The sequence below is a fragment of the Prionailurus viverrinus genome, chromosome A2 (assembly GCF_022837055.1).
Source record: "Prionailurus viverrinus isolate Anna chromosome A2, UM_Priviv_1.0, whole genome shotgun sequence".
Lineage (NCBI taxonomy): Eukaryota > Metazoa > Chordata > Mammalia > Carnivora > Felidae > Prionailurus > Prionailurus viverrinus.
The window spans coordinates 53,560,693-53,574,450 of NC_062562.1; the positions used below are offsets into that span (position 1 = coordinate 53,560,693).

A 13,758-nucleotide genomic window follows, 5' to 3' on the forward strand; every position below is an offset into this window, starting at 1 on the left:
TTGGAAATAGAGAACCTGATACCAGGAATATTAAAGTTAAAATGTCCATCAACTGATAAGTGGATAAACAAAACATGCTCTATCCACACAATGGAATATTAGTCACAAGAAAGAGTTTAAGCACTGATGCATGCTACAACACAGATGAACCTTCAAAACATTATGTTAAGTGAAAGCAGCCAGACACAAAAGGTCACATATTATTTTATTTATAAGAAATGCCCAGAATAGGCAAATCTATAGACACAGAAAGCAGACTGATAATTGCCAGAGGCTGGAGGTGAGGTGTGTGGCTTTGGGTTTGACTATTGACAGGCATGGAGTTTCTTCTTAATGCGTTGCAAATGTCTTAAGAATTAGTGATGATGGTTGCAGAACATTGTCAGTATATGGAAATCATTTAATTGTATATTTAAACATAATTAAGTGATGAATTTTAGATTATGTGAATTGTGTCAATGAAAGAAGTTAAAAAAAACACTTGAGTGCTTATTCTGCATAAAGTACCACCTTCACTGAATTGCATTATCTCTGTGACCCTCTCAACCTGAGGTTGTCATTCAGACCATCCCTGAGTCACGTTAATGTAGCATTTATTTATTTCAAAAATTTTTTAATGTTTATTTATTTTTGACAGAGAGAGACAGAGCATAAGCGGAGGAGGGGCAGAGAGAGAGGGAGACACAGAATCTGAAACAGGCTCCAGGCTCTGAGCTGTCAGCACAGAGCCCAACACTGGGCTTGAACTCACAGACCGCCAAGATCATGACCTGAGCAGAAGTCGGATGCTCAACCGACTGAGCCACCCAGGTGCCCCTATTTATTTATTTTTTAAGTTTATTTATTTTGAGAGAGACAGAGACAGTGGGAGCAGGGAGGAGAGAGAGGGGGAGAGAGAGGGAGACACAGAACCCGAAGCAGGCGTCAGGCTCTGAGCTATCAGCACAGAGCCTGATGCGGGGCCCAAACCCACAAACCGTGAGGTCATGACCTGAGCTGAAGTGGGACACTTAACTGACTGAGCCACCCAGGTGCCCCCAGATTTTAAGTAATCTCTACACCCAACATGGGGCTCAAACTCACAACCCCATGATCAAGAATCACATGCTCTACTGAGCCAGCCAGGCACCTACAGAAAAGGCTCTACAGAACCTTTTCATCTTTTTTCATCTGTCCTCCAGCACAGAGCTTTGCACTTAGTAAATGCTACTTTGAGGTTTGTTAAATAAAGATGTAATGGGACACTATAAAATGGACGTTTGCCTTGGGGGGTGGCAGGGATGTGGCCAGTTTTCCCATTCTCTGGTCAAAATTCAACTCTCTCTCTAAAAACTAAAACTGGCTCACTAATGTGGAAACAACCCACTAGCCCTGCAGCATATTCCACCCTACAACAAAGGTAGTTTCCCTAACAATTTATTTTTCATTTATTCAATTTTATTTTCAAATTATACCTTAAAATGGCAATTGGTAATTGAGACTTAGTAACTTGGGATTTTTTTGTTGTTGTTGCTTGGTGAGTTCTTTCTAAGGTAAACGTTTCAGTATTTGTGCTACAACATTATGATGCCTGTATTAAGAACAGCACAAAACTTAAAAACTTTAACAATGGGGTCAAGGTGCATGAGCCAGAAGCTGATACTCTGAAACAAAATGGCAGGCAGATAATCACAGGTTATCAATTGGATGCTGGGGTCCAATCTCTAATTACTAAAAGCCAGCACAGAGTCATCAAGAACACATGATGACAAAAGTAACTTACTGTTATGTTTTTTAGTAAAAAGACTAATTGCCTATTATTAGCTGCCTATTATACCCTGTAATATCTTTTCTTACATTTTTGGCTGCAAACTCTTTGATTGCTTCCTACATAACAACTGTGTAATTCCATTTTTATTGAAAGAGAACTGAAAGTCTAATCTTTCCTTAAGCAAGATTGATAGAAATCTGCTTTGTATAATTGAGAGTTGACAAAAGATTTTTTTTCAACTTCAAATCATATTTTATTATTGGAAAAGTCATTTACATTTTTAGGTTTCTTGTCACATAATTTATTTTTTAAAAAATCTCAAAACATGTTCTAGTACATTCAGTAACAAAGATCTACCAGTGTTACACATATTAAGAAAACCTGTATCATGTTTCTAGTTGCACTAAAATCTATATGCCTGTGCTTAATGGAGCTCTTAACTTACTTAAGTACAAAGTAAGGTATAAAAACTGAGTTTGAAAACTTCAAACAATTTTAAGACAGACTTAATTTTTCATGATTTTCCCAAAGCCAGTCATGATATTTATTTAACTTATGGTCTTCAGGGTGCACCTGGAAGAAATACAACACATTAGGAGACAGAAGTTAGTCAGAAATACATTTTTAAAATGGGCCTTTCAAAGGTACAGTAGGGGAACAATACCTTATTGTAATATTCCTGCAAATTATAACCTTTAACCTAATTAGATTCATGAGTGCTTAAAACTCTATCTTACATTAAGGCAATCCTTCACAAAGTACTTTCCAATTTAGTACTGATCTTTAACATGACCTAGCACGTGGGTTGGGGATAACATGAGTCAAGTATTAATAGGCCATTTTTCAGGAGAAGGTTATAACTGAGAGTTATCACAATAAATGGTGGAGCAGGGATGGGCTTAGCCAGATCTACTGGCTGAATGCTTCAGGGTGAGTCAGACTAAGAGGGCAGTGTACCATGCCACCTGGCAGTACCCACCAGCTGCCAGGACACCCGCTGGATGTCTGTGGACAGGGGACACTCATTTGAATGGGTAGCTGAAGTAGGGTCCAGTTACTGTTAAAGCAGTCTGGGACCACTAGGAGAAACCCCCACAAGCATATATTCCAAGTCCAAACCTGCCTGCTTTCCTTCAGTGGTGTCATTTTTGAAGGCTAATATGACTATGACAGGAGAAGAACCACATCAGGCTTAGAGACCACACATGAATGGGAATGACATTACAGGGCCAGAAGTGATAAACTGCTGGAGGTCAGTCAGAGGCCACACCAAGGAGTCTTTACAGAGGCGGGAGTGTCTACAGATCCTCTCCCTTCTGCCAACAGCCCCATGCCACCACTGCCCCTCAAGCCTGGAACAAAACTAGTTGTGATGGTGGCAGCACATGTGCCCAAGAAACAGTTTTGGCTATTGGATGGGTGTATTTTGTCTCAGAGACAAAATGTGCTGGAGATGTTATGGCTGGGGGTGGGCCTCACCTGCTTCCACTCATTGACGCAAAAAATTCGGTAAGAATCATTGCCATATTTGCCAATCCCGTGAAGCTCAATCGGGTACCTCCACTGCTTTGTCAGATATTCATCTGCAAAGATAAAACCTCACTTATCAGGTCAGCTTCTAGAAAAGATACTTTCCCCAAATATGTAGTGATGCAGAGCTGGATGGTGAGAAGGGCAGGAAGGGACAGCAAAGAGTCTTTCCTAACAACCCCAGTTCTGATGGCTCTTTCTTCTGAATTCCCACAACACCCCTGTCTAAACCTCTCACCTGCCACTTAGTAACCATTGTGATTTTGTGCTGTGCTAACTAGACAGAGGTAAAGTCCCTGAGGTCAACGGGGCCTTCTGCTTTGCTGATTTCTTCATCCTTCCTAGATGGCCTGCCCCAGTGCTGAGCAAAGATTTACTGCTTGGGTCAGTGGGAGACTGTAGTTTGGGGCAAGTGGATTGTTTTTACATGCTTTTAGCCCTTGAGCTGAATGACCTCTATTAATATAGCATCCTAGAACATTAAAGTTTAAGGTTTGACTCTCTTAAATAGGCATAGTTTATGTTCTTTCCTTTGGGTATATGGGAAAGTACCTGAGAACTTGATAATGGTTTTTGCTCGAAGATCATAGAGACCAAGAGGTTTAAGAAGTTCTGACACATCTCTCCAGTCTGCGGTTCTTGCTACCTCAGCTGAAGGGTACTTCTCTAGAAACTCCCAGAGCACGGGGATTGCCATTTTACCTGGGAAGTAAAAGTAACTGTGATTACAAGCCTCCTGATGGGTTGTTTTTAAGTTCAGGTATTTCCTCTCTAGAAATCTCGTACAGAGGGTTTTTTGTTTTTTGTTTTTTTGTTTTCCTTTTTAAATCCCTGATGAGAAGCCATTACTTGAACTGGTAACCACCTTCAGAGTCAATAACCAACACTCCTGATGATTTGGCTAAGAGTTTAAAAAAAATTTTTTTTTTTTTTAACATTTATTTATTTTGAGACAGAGAGAGACAGAGCATGTACGGGGGAGGGTCAGAGAGAGGGAGACGCAGAATCTGAAGCAGGCTCCAGGCTCTGAGCTGTCAGCACAGAGCTGGATGCAGGGCTCGAACTCACAAACCACGAGATCATGACCTGAGCCAAAGTCGACCGCTCAACCAACTGAGCCACCCAGGCGCCCTGATTTGGCTAAGAGTTTAAATCATGCTGATACCTGGCCTTGCATGATATTAATTTTCTTTTTTTTTTTTTTTTAAATTTTTTTTGAATGCTTATTTATTTTTGAGAAAGAGAGACAGAGACAGAGCATGAGTGGGGAAGGGGCAGAGAGAAAGAGAGACACAGAATCCGAAGCAGGCTCCAGACTCTGAGCTGTCAGCACAGTGCCTGACGCAGGGCTTGAACTCACGAACCGTGAGATCATGACCTGAGCCGAAGTCGGACACTCAACCGACTGAGACACCCAGGCGCCCCGCATGGTATTAGTTTTCAAATAATCCAGGCATCAGATAACTAGTATAAAAGCATACAGAACACAAAGTGCCAATGACATTAAAGAAAGCATTCAATGAAAAAGAAATGCTTTTACACATGACAGAGGGTGGAAGAATGTTAAGTAACTGATTTTCACTATGACCAAAACTAGTTTGGAAGTAGAAAATAAATGACAATCTATCTGTTCCTTAGTGCGAAAAAGGCTTTGGCTGTCATCTAGTCTAACTTCCTCATAGCTGAAGAGCTGCAGGGCTGCAAGAAGTCCTTGCCTGAGGTCACACAGACTCAAAGTTAAACTTGAACCCAGGGCTCCTAATCAATCCAGTGTTCTTTCTCCTCATCGCACTGTCTCTAAGATAAAGATTAAAATAATCCACAAACCTGAGGTCCGATTGAGAAATATAGTAGCGATGAGGAGCTTCCATGGATCATGGAAAAGTGTTTCTTGGACGAGGTTAAAAGGTGACCGAGGAGGTGTCCACTTCTTAAAGGCTTTGCGTCGTGGGGGGCTAAGGGCTAAACAAACACACTGCATCAGAGCTCAACATCTGAAACAGACTTAAAATAGGATTTTCTGATTGGGAAAGGGATACCTTCTTTGTTATATTTGCTGGAAAAATATAGGCTTGTTTTCCTTTTTTCTATTTGTGTCCGTGGAATGGTATCTTCTGAAAAGGAAGGGTGAACATTGTTTATAGAAGCTATGGCTTAGGCTAAAGAAATACTCAGGGGTACAAATAACAATAACACACTACTATTATAAAGCATTTAGTACGTGCCAGGTACTGCTCTAAGCAAAGCACTTTACAAAAATTAACCAATTTAATACTATGGACCTACAAGCTAGGTACTATTTACTTTTACCTTACAGATAAGGAAACGGAGGTACAGAGAAACTAAGTAAACTGCTCAGGGTCACACAGCTAGTGACAGAGTTGAAATTCAAATCCAGGCAGTCTGGCTCCTGAGTCCATAACTTTGACCACTGTGTTACACTAGTATTCTAAGACATGCTCAGAGTTCTTAGTACTGAAAAATTAGAATATGGAATATTTTAAATTAGGACATACTTGTTCAATGTGGTCATTAAACCATTTTGAGACGATATCATGAATAGCTTCCCCCATGTTCTTAACTTTTAAATAAAAACGCAATATTCTACATATGATCCCAATTTAATAAAAAAAGAAAAAAAAAGATTAGAATGTAAAAAACCAAACCAGTATAGTGGTTATTGCTAATTGTTCTTTTCTCCTTTAATTTTCTATATTTTCCAAAATTTCTGCGGTGAACACTTTACGCTTAAAGAAAGGACCCAGACAAAACAGAACCTGCTGAAAAACCTGATTTGGACCTTGGAATACTGACCACTGTCTACTGGGAAGCTCAGTTAATTTAAGAAAGACTATTTGACCAGCATTATTGGGCTTCCCAAGTTTTTAAAATCATCACATTTAATACTCTCCATAAGGTTACCCTCTAAATTTGAATGTCTGTTAATATCTTGCCATTTGTATAGCGTGAGCCATCTTTTTCACTTCTCCTTTTACTTTGTAATATTCTTGATGTGAAACACAGGACTGGTGAGGATTATTACCTCCATTTTATAGATAAACTAAGGCTTAGAAATTAAACAACCATCCTGGGGTGTCTGGCTGGCTCAGTCAGGAAGAGCATGAGACTCTTGATCTCAGGGTCATGAGTTTTTGAGCTTCACGTTGGGCACAGAAATTACTTTTTTAAATGTTTATTATTAAAAAAAAATTTTTTTTTAACGTTTATTTATTTTTGAGACAGAGAGAGACAGAGTATGAACAGGGGAGGGGCAGAGAGAGAGGGAGACACAGAATCTGAAACAGGCTCCAGGCTCTGAGCTATCAGCACAGAGCCCGACGTGGGGCTCGAATTCACGGACCATGAGATCATGACCTGAGCCGAAGTCAGACGCTCAACCGACCAAGCCACCCAGGTGCCCCTAAATGTTTATTTTTGAGAGAGAGAGAGAGAGAGAGAGAGAGAGAGAGAGATAGGCAGACAGTGCACAAGGAGGGGAGGGGCCAAAAGAGAGGGAGACACAGAATCAAGAGCAGGCTCTAGGCTGATAGCACAGAGACCACACAGGGCTCCAAGCAACGAACCATGAGATCATGACCTGAGTGGAAGTTGGACACTTAACTGACTTAGCCACCCAGGCACCTAGGGCATAGAGATTACTTAATAAAAAAGTTAAAACATAAAATAAAATAAAACAGCCATCCCAAAATGAGAGTGGGATCGACTATAGATTGGGATAGGTATCCAGCTCTCCAGATAATTAGCTGTTTTTTGCTATTCTATTTTGAATAGGCAAAGCCTAATATAAAGTCAAAAAAGAGAACAAAGAAAACTGCTCTTATTAGTTCCATTTCTTCTGTGGGCTCTTACAAATAATTATTAACTAGCCTCTTTTATTATTAGGAGACTGAAGCTCGGTTTACCTGGCAATTTCCAACTAAGCCAATGGGAAAGTCTTTACTATTCCATTGGACACCTCTTAAACTAAGGCTACTTCACCTGGTGTTGAGAACTAGACTTCTTCACAAATAGGACACTTCCATTTGGTCACAAAAGGATGTTTTTCATATTTTATTTACCCATTATACTAGCAATAAAGCTACATAAACCTTAAGATTCTAAGAAGCTTGAAGTCTTTAAAGGACAGGCTTGTCCTACGTATATATGAAGCACAAGGTGTATATATATAGAAGTACTTCCTAGGTATATATGGTTCAGCTTCTATTAAAAATAAAGGAATTCCAGGCACAGCAAAGACATAAAACCATGAGTAGGGCTGAGAACAGGAATCAAGTCTAACCCCGTTCCACCATTTGTCCAGGCTGTCTCCCCATAGGACTTTAAGTAAAATTCTTCTTCTTTAAAGGAGTTATTCATTATGCCATAATGGCATAATGAATATATAATACAGGGCTACTCAAAAGATCTTCTTTTTATTTCTTATTCACTGAGGTATTATAAAGGCAAAACTACTAAGCTCTGAACTCTGTATTAAGAGCATATTACAAATAATAGATGAACTATATGATTACAGTTTTGAATTATTTAGAGCTCTAAAGCATTTTAGAGAAGCATTACATTATAATAGAAGATAAAAATGACTATGATATGTACAAAATGAAATTGGAAGTCACACATCAGTGATAAGTAACAGAAGGGGTGCAAAAGAGTAGACACTGACTATTCACAACCAGTTTATGCACATCAAGATTCTTCCCCAAACCTTTTCTCAAGTGGAGCTTTTTTATTTTCCCTAAAGTTGTAATATTACTGGCTGGGAAGAAGATGGGAAGAAGGGAATGCACTGTCGGGGAGAGTCCCTGCTGTTGAACCAGGGAGAGATGGTAGCAGCTGTTAATGGCACAATTCTCCTTTGCTGGGGGTATCAAGGCAGTAGCCAGCCAGTTCCCTCTATGCCATGGGTTTGAAGATTGGTTAACAGAGGTACTAGGAACAACTGGTAGGACATATCTGATATTTGGGCCTATTTCTTCATTCTATTCCCACATCCTAACTGGGTACCGGCATGAAATATACTGTCTGGGAGTATAAACTCATCACATGTTTACCAGCTGCTTCAGCGCTCTGAATACCTTGACATATTTTCACAGAAATAGAGTCTTTCTCCGTTTGTGAGCAGTTGTCATCCATTTCAGAGCCACATTTTAAAATGTCAGTATGCAAATGTTCCTTCCTTTCCCCAGCTTCTACTTTTGTTCTTATTTCCTCAGATTCTAAAAAGGTTTCCTCACACTTCTTGCTGTGTTCTGCTTCTTCGGTTGAACATAATTTGTTTATGATGCCAGAAGTTATTTGTTCAAAACAAAAGTTTGATCCTGAACTCAGTGATTTTTCTTTTACAATTCTCTTTTCTTCATTGGTTACACTGAGGGTCTTGTTGCTTGCTCCAGCATCAGAAATGGAGAAAGTTTTATCAAGCTGACTTCTTTGCTCAACAGGTTCACTTTCAGCATCTGCCTTATTATATTCAGATTCTCTTTTCCTATTACTTTGAGTAGACTCGGGAAGACCCTTCTGGCACCCTGTTTTAGTTTTCTTAATTTGAATTCCTTTTAAAATAGTCACCTTTCGTTTGGACTTTCTAACCTTTCTGGAGTCAACATCATTAACACCCTCATCTTCTTTAAAGTTAGATGGTCCTCTGCTATTTTGCGATTCCGAAGTACCACTTGACAGGGGAAAGACACCTTTTCTCCACCAGCTTCGTGTCCTGAGGTTCCAGTTTGAATTGCTCCTTTCATTTTGCATTTGGGATGTCAGAGGCGCTGTGTTGTTATCTTTATGTCTGGCCTTGATGCCCCTTTTAGAAGGTACAGTAAAATCAAAATCTTCTGGTGTAAGAGAAGTCTCTCCATTTTTGTGAAGATATTTAGCAAGTGAACTTTTGGATCTGAACTTCAGTCCTTGTGGGCTAGAAAATGATATTAAAGAAAACTTATTGGTAGTAAATAAAAGTGAGTTTTACAAAGAATTGGACCACATTTCAGATTTTTAGTTAATAATTTCCAAATGTTGCTATGGGTATTTGTCTTTGAAAATTTAAAAAGCACGGGGTGCCCAGGTGGCTCAGTTTGCTAAGCAACCAACTTTTGATTTCAGCTCAGGTCATGATCAAGCCCCACGCTGGGCGTGGAGCCTGCTTAAGATTCTCTCTCTCCCTCTTCCCCTCCCCCACTTGCATGTACTCTCTTTCTCGCTCTGCCATGGGTATTTGTCATTTAAAATTAAAAAAAAGTGATAAAGTGGTACTTCTAAATAGTTTTCTCTATGATAGTATAATTTTATAAATATTTACAAACTTACAAATTTAAAGGCACCCATTTGAAGTAGAAGTATGTAGTATGTACTTGTTCCCAAATCACTTGATGTAACTAACCTGTGACACTCAAAGAACAGAATCCATAATGGCTGTTATGATAAAAATAGAAAAAAGCCAAGTTCTTGTTACGCTTTCCTGCTACCTATCTAGATAAAATGATTTGGCTGTGCTATCGGTACCACATTGTATGCTCACCTGATAAAATATACATCATATCTTCCTGCTGTTTTCCCTGATAACCTTTGCTTCACAACTCTTTCCCATCCGCATGGGACAGACTTACGGCATTCTGTCATTGTACTACCACCAATCTGACTGGAAGCAATGGATTCTTGCAGCAGGGGATTCCACTCACTGCTGTTTTTTATCATCATTTGCTTTTCATCTTTTCCCACTCTTTCCAATTCCAGAGTAACATCTTTCTTACTAAACAAACAAACAAACAAACAAAAAACAAAAACAAAGTACAGGTGATTGGCTTAGTTAAAATTTATTTTCCTCTGCTTATTCAATTTCAATCCATGACAGAGCAGGAACCATATGGACTATTTAGATGATAGGAGAGATTAAAATCAGTATGGACCAGTCTTATGCTATGTGATTACCTCTCTGTCCTGCAACATGGGTTAAAAATGATTGGAAATCTCTGTATAATCTATAGAGGTATCTAACCCAGATTGTTTTCTACAAATAGGGAAACTAAGCAAGAGTTAGTAACTAGAATTAGAACCAAGTTCTTCTGAAGTATTTTGGGGTTAATAATTTTGGGGGTTTGGGTGGGTCTTAAGAAATTATATAGTTCACATTTTAGGAATAAGGAAACTGAAGCCTGATGAAAACAGCACAAACTTTAAAGTCAGTGGACTGGGTTCAAATCGCAGCTCTTGCGATTTACCAGCTATGCGTCCAAGAGCAAGTTACTTAACCTCTTAAAATCTCCTTTCTTCACCTGTAAAAAGGAGGTAATACTTCCTTAAAGGTAGTTCTGAGGATTACATTTTGAAAAAAACAAATCAGTAGATAAATCATCCTAACCCCGTATCTCACATATACAAGTACTGTACTCGAAACAAGACTGTGGCTTCCTCTGGAACTTCCTATAGGACTTCCATTTTGGGGTCAGCAGCGCTGGCTGCTTAACGTGACATCTCCTACAAGGTTTTCCTGGGACCCTGCAACCCAAGCAGATCTCTCCTTGCTCCCCTTGCACAAAACCTCCCTGCTCCTTCCACCTCCCTCGTCATTTCGGGTAACGAAGTAGGGAGCACTCTAGGGCTGAACCTCACAAGAGAGTATCTGAGCCACAGCCATTGCTCCGAGTAAACTAACCCTGTGGGTCTCGAGCTCTGTCGATCCTAGGTTAGAAAGGACCACCAGCCTTCTATCCGTCCCAGCCCGCTCCCATTTTATAGTTGGTGAAAATGAGTCCCGAAAGGGGACAATGACTTGCCGGAGGTCACTGGGCCGGTCTGGGTCTAGGCGCTCACTGGAAGTGACCGAGCGGGCAGCTCTGTAGTCCCGCAGGCTCGGACTCTCCATCCTAGCCGTGCCCTTCAAAAGGTCTCCGGCGGCAGCAACTGGCCAAGAGGGTACGACAACCAAGGAGTGGAGCAGAATAAGATGCGAAAGCTTCTTCAGCTCGGAGAGCAAAGCTGAAACCAAAGCCGAAGAGAGTGAACGTCAGTCAGATCCCACCGCAGCTCCCTCACCTCCCCCTCAGCCACAGGCGCCATTTCCACGGCTCAGCCAATCAAATCCTTCGTCGAGGAAGACGTACCGCCTTCCGCGCGTTCGGACCAGTAGAGCGAGCGCTAGTCGCGCAGACACCTTCTAGGCCCCGTTCCATCTTCGCTTTTGCTTCTTTCTTAAGCCTTTCCATTTAGACCTGCGCACTTGGAACTCAGCCGCGCGCACGAGGCTCACTGCGCATGTGTGTTGCTAGGGGTAGCGCAGTAACGAAAGCCGTTAGGGGAATAGGGCCTGTTACTGAGGCGGGAGGAGGGGCTTGAGGCGTGAGGGAAACCGCGATGAGGGCCGTGTTGACGTGGAGAGATAAAGCCGAGCATTGGTGAGGAGCGGGGCGGTCCGGGAGGAGCGGGAGGACGAGCCCTGGCGGGGGTGCGGGAACCGTTGCGGGAACCCCCGTGGTTGCCAAGGGCAACGGGCCTGCGGCCTGGGCTGAAGCCACTGAACCCCGGGTCTGCGCGACTGCAGGGTCGCCCTCCCACCCCTTTGCGGATGGAGAAACTGAGGCCTGGCGCGGGAGCAAGGGGGTGTACCACGCATGAGGTAGTGGCCTGTCGAGGCCGTTTTACACAGACAGAATCAATGTCTGGCCCTGTCCAAGTCCGTTCTGGGTTCAGCTTACACCCACGGCAGTGTTTCTCGAACGTCACGATCTTTGCCACATCCACATGTTACCCATACTCTTGTTTCCTTGGCGTTTTTTGTCTAAATTGTCTCACTTACTTTCACTCAAATATGATTTTACAAGGAAACTATTGCTCCGTATTTGAAAATCAGTACCACTTGCTTTGAGATAACTGTGAAACTTAAAGCAGCGAGAAACAAAACGGTATTATTAAGTTGTAGCTGGATACTGGCAACTAGGAAGCCTTTAAGCCTCTGGTCTATAGTCTGGAGAACTGGAAGGAAATTTATCCAGTGCCATCAGAGAGGTGCTGGAGATGAATAGCGTCAAACCAAGACTTTCTCCTGTGCTTAATTAGAAGGCTTGAAAGAGAATCACAAGAGAATGACTTTCTCGCCTTAGGAGCGGATGTTAATGTTCTATTCCATTTTTATCATCGAAATCCATCATACAACGAAACATTTTGGGAAATGCTGACTTACTGGATCGTTCTCCTCAGCCTGACTTTAAAAATCTTCCTAGATGGTCTTTTCAAGCTTCATTGTGCAGCCTTCGTTTTGGCCGCTGGAACAGCGCCCTTGCCATTCCCTCTCTGCCTTTGCTTAGTCTCTTCTGTGTGAAGCTAGCATGCCTTCTCATTTCCTCACACTGAAATTCGAAACATTCTGTAAGGCTCCCTTCAGAGATGGTTTCTCCCTCTTCTGTATTCTGCACTAGTAATAGCTAATGCTTACTATGTGCCAGGCACTGGCTGAGAATTATGTCTTTTATCTCAGTCATTTCACAACAGCCCTCTGAGGTAGGTACTGTAATTACCTCTGTTTTACATGAAACTGAAGCACAGAGAGGGTCATTAATTTGCCAAGGTCACACAGTGAATGAGTGGTGGAGCCAGCTTTTTTCCTCACCCCAGAGCCAGTGCTGTTTGTTAGCTACTACATTAATTTTTCTTCATGTTACAGAGGCTGCAAACTCAAATGCCTGCAGGAGTCAGGCAGGCAGTATCATGGGAGGTGTTTATTTGCATCTTAAACTCACAGAATTGCCTGTCTGTCTTAGGAGTATTCTGCACCCCTTTTCTACACCCCATTTCTCTTGAAACAGATAGCCTTTGCAGTATATCTTTCACTTCTTTTAATAGAAAATTGAGCTTAAAAAATTCTTTCTACTTTTTTCTTATAAAGCTGCTGAAAACTAGCAACTGAACATTTGGCTTTGAGGTCAGGGAGTAAGAGGGAATGGCAAGGAGTGTGGCAAACTAGAGATCTCATGCTCTGCCTAAAAGGGGCAGCTGCTGCTCAGCTCCTGCCAATTACTCCCCTGCGGGAATTTGGCCTCGAGTGCTCAGATCTTCCTGTTTCCACCAGAAGCTACGGATTTTTATGTGAAATGCCCTAATTTTTAAGTGTTGGCAACTAATTTAAAAAAACTGAGATAAAACACTATGTGAGCCAAACAAAACAGTTGCTGGCCAAATACAGCCTGATTTGCTCCCAGTTTTCAACCCCAGGCATAGATTTTGTTCATTCCTCTCTTGTGGTACTTAGAATCTGTCTAGTATAAGAGTTATTTGTGAATCCGTTATCCCAGAAGTCTATAAACCCTTCAGAAGCAATGGCTACTTTTTATTCATTTCAAAGGCATATTCCAGAGCTTAGACAAATCAGTGGTTGGTGTGACTATTTGATGGATATATGTATTCATGAATTAATGAATGAGTGAAAGAATGATGAATGAAGGTTGGTTATTTGGGTTTTGGCCCATTAC

General features: G+C 41.4%; 2 protein-coding genes across 7 annotated transcripts in view; one reads left to right on the plus strand and one right to left on the minus strand.

The window, feature by feature from the left end:
• Positions 1-1,984: 1,984 nt before the first annotated feature.
• On the minus strand, positions 1,985-11,498 carry MBD4 (methyl-CpG binding domain 4, DNA glycosylase). Of its 3 annotated transcripts, XM_047832291.1 has the most exons (9): positions 11,398-11,498; positions 11,071-11,272; positions 9,816-10,046; positions 8,350-9,212; positions 5,320-5,394; positions 5,108-5,242; positions 3,833-3,982; positions 3,230-3,333; positions 1,985-2,323 (listed from the first exon to the last, which is right to left on the minus strand). In XM_047832291.1, the coding sequence occupies exons 2-9, from the start codon at positions 11,157-11,159 to the stop codon at positions 2,246-2,248; spliced, it is 1,725 nt and encodes a 574-aa protein (XP_047688247.1). In that variant the 5' UTR covers positions 11,160-11,272; positions 11,398-11,498; the 3' UTR covers positions 1,985-2,245. The 3 variants fall into 3 exon arrangements, with proteins under 3 accessions (XP_047688247.1, XP_047688254.1, XP_047688261.1); XM_047832298.1 differs by lacking the exon at positions 11,398-11,498 and having other exon boundaries at positions 8,374-9,212; positions 11,071-11,353; XM_047832305.1 differs by lacking the exons at positions 8,350-9,212; positions 11,071-11,272; positions 11,398-11,498 and having other exon boundaries at positions 1,986-2,323; positions 9,816-9,973.
• Positions 11,499-11,560: 62 nt separating this feature from the next.
• Positions 11,561-13,758, plus strand: part of IFT122 (intraflagellar transport 122) — a 72,692-nt gene continuing 70,494 nt past the window's right edge. For 2 of the 4 annotated variants that reach the window (XR_007146774.1, XM_047832274.1), the window contains exon 1: positions 11,561-11,688. Coding sequence is in view for 3 of the 4 variants with exons in the window: in XM_047832274.1 (XP_047688230.1) it covers positions 11,648-11,688 (41 nt within the window). In the remaining variant the exon portion in view is untranslated. The remainder of the gene's footprint in view (positions 11,689-13,758) is intronic. The other 2 variants (XM_047832260.1, XM_047832266.1) reach the window with 2 other exon arrangements.

What these genes read in the sequence shown, in the direction of transcription:
- MBD4 (XM_047832291.1), bottom strand. Translation starts at nt 11,159, where the DNA reads ATGGAGAGTCCGAGCCTGCGGGACTACAGAGCTGCCCGCTCGGTCACT. An exon ending in TATGATGTATATTTTATCAG is followed by an intron (nt 9,213 to 9,815) that starts GTGAGCATACAA and finishes ATCATTTTCTAG; the next exon opens with CCCACAAGGACTGAAGTTCA. An exon ending in AACCATTATCAAGTTCTCAG is followed by an intron (nt 3,334 to 3,832) that starts GTACTTTCCCAT and finishes TTATCTTTGCAG; the next exon opens with ATGAATATCTGACAAAGCAG.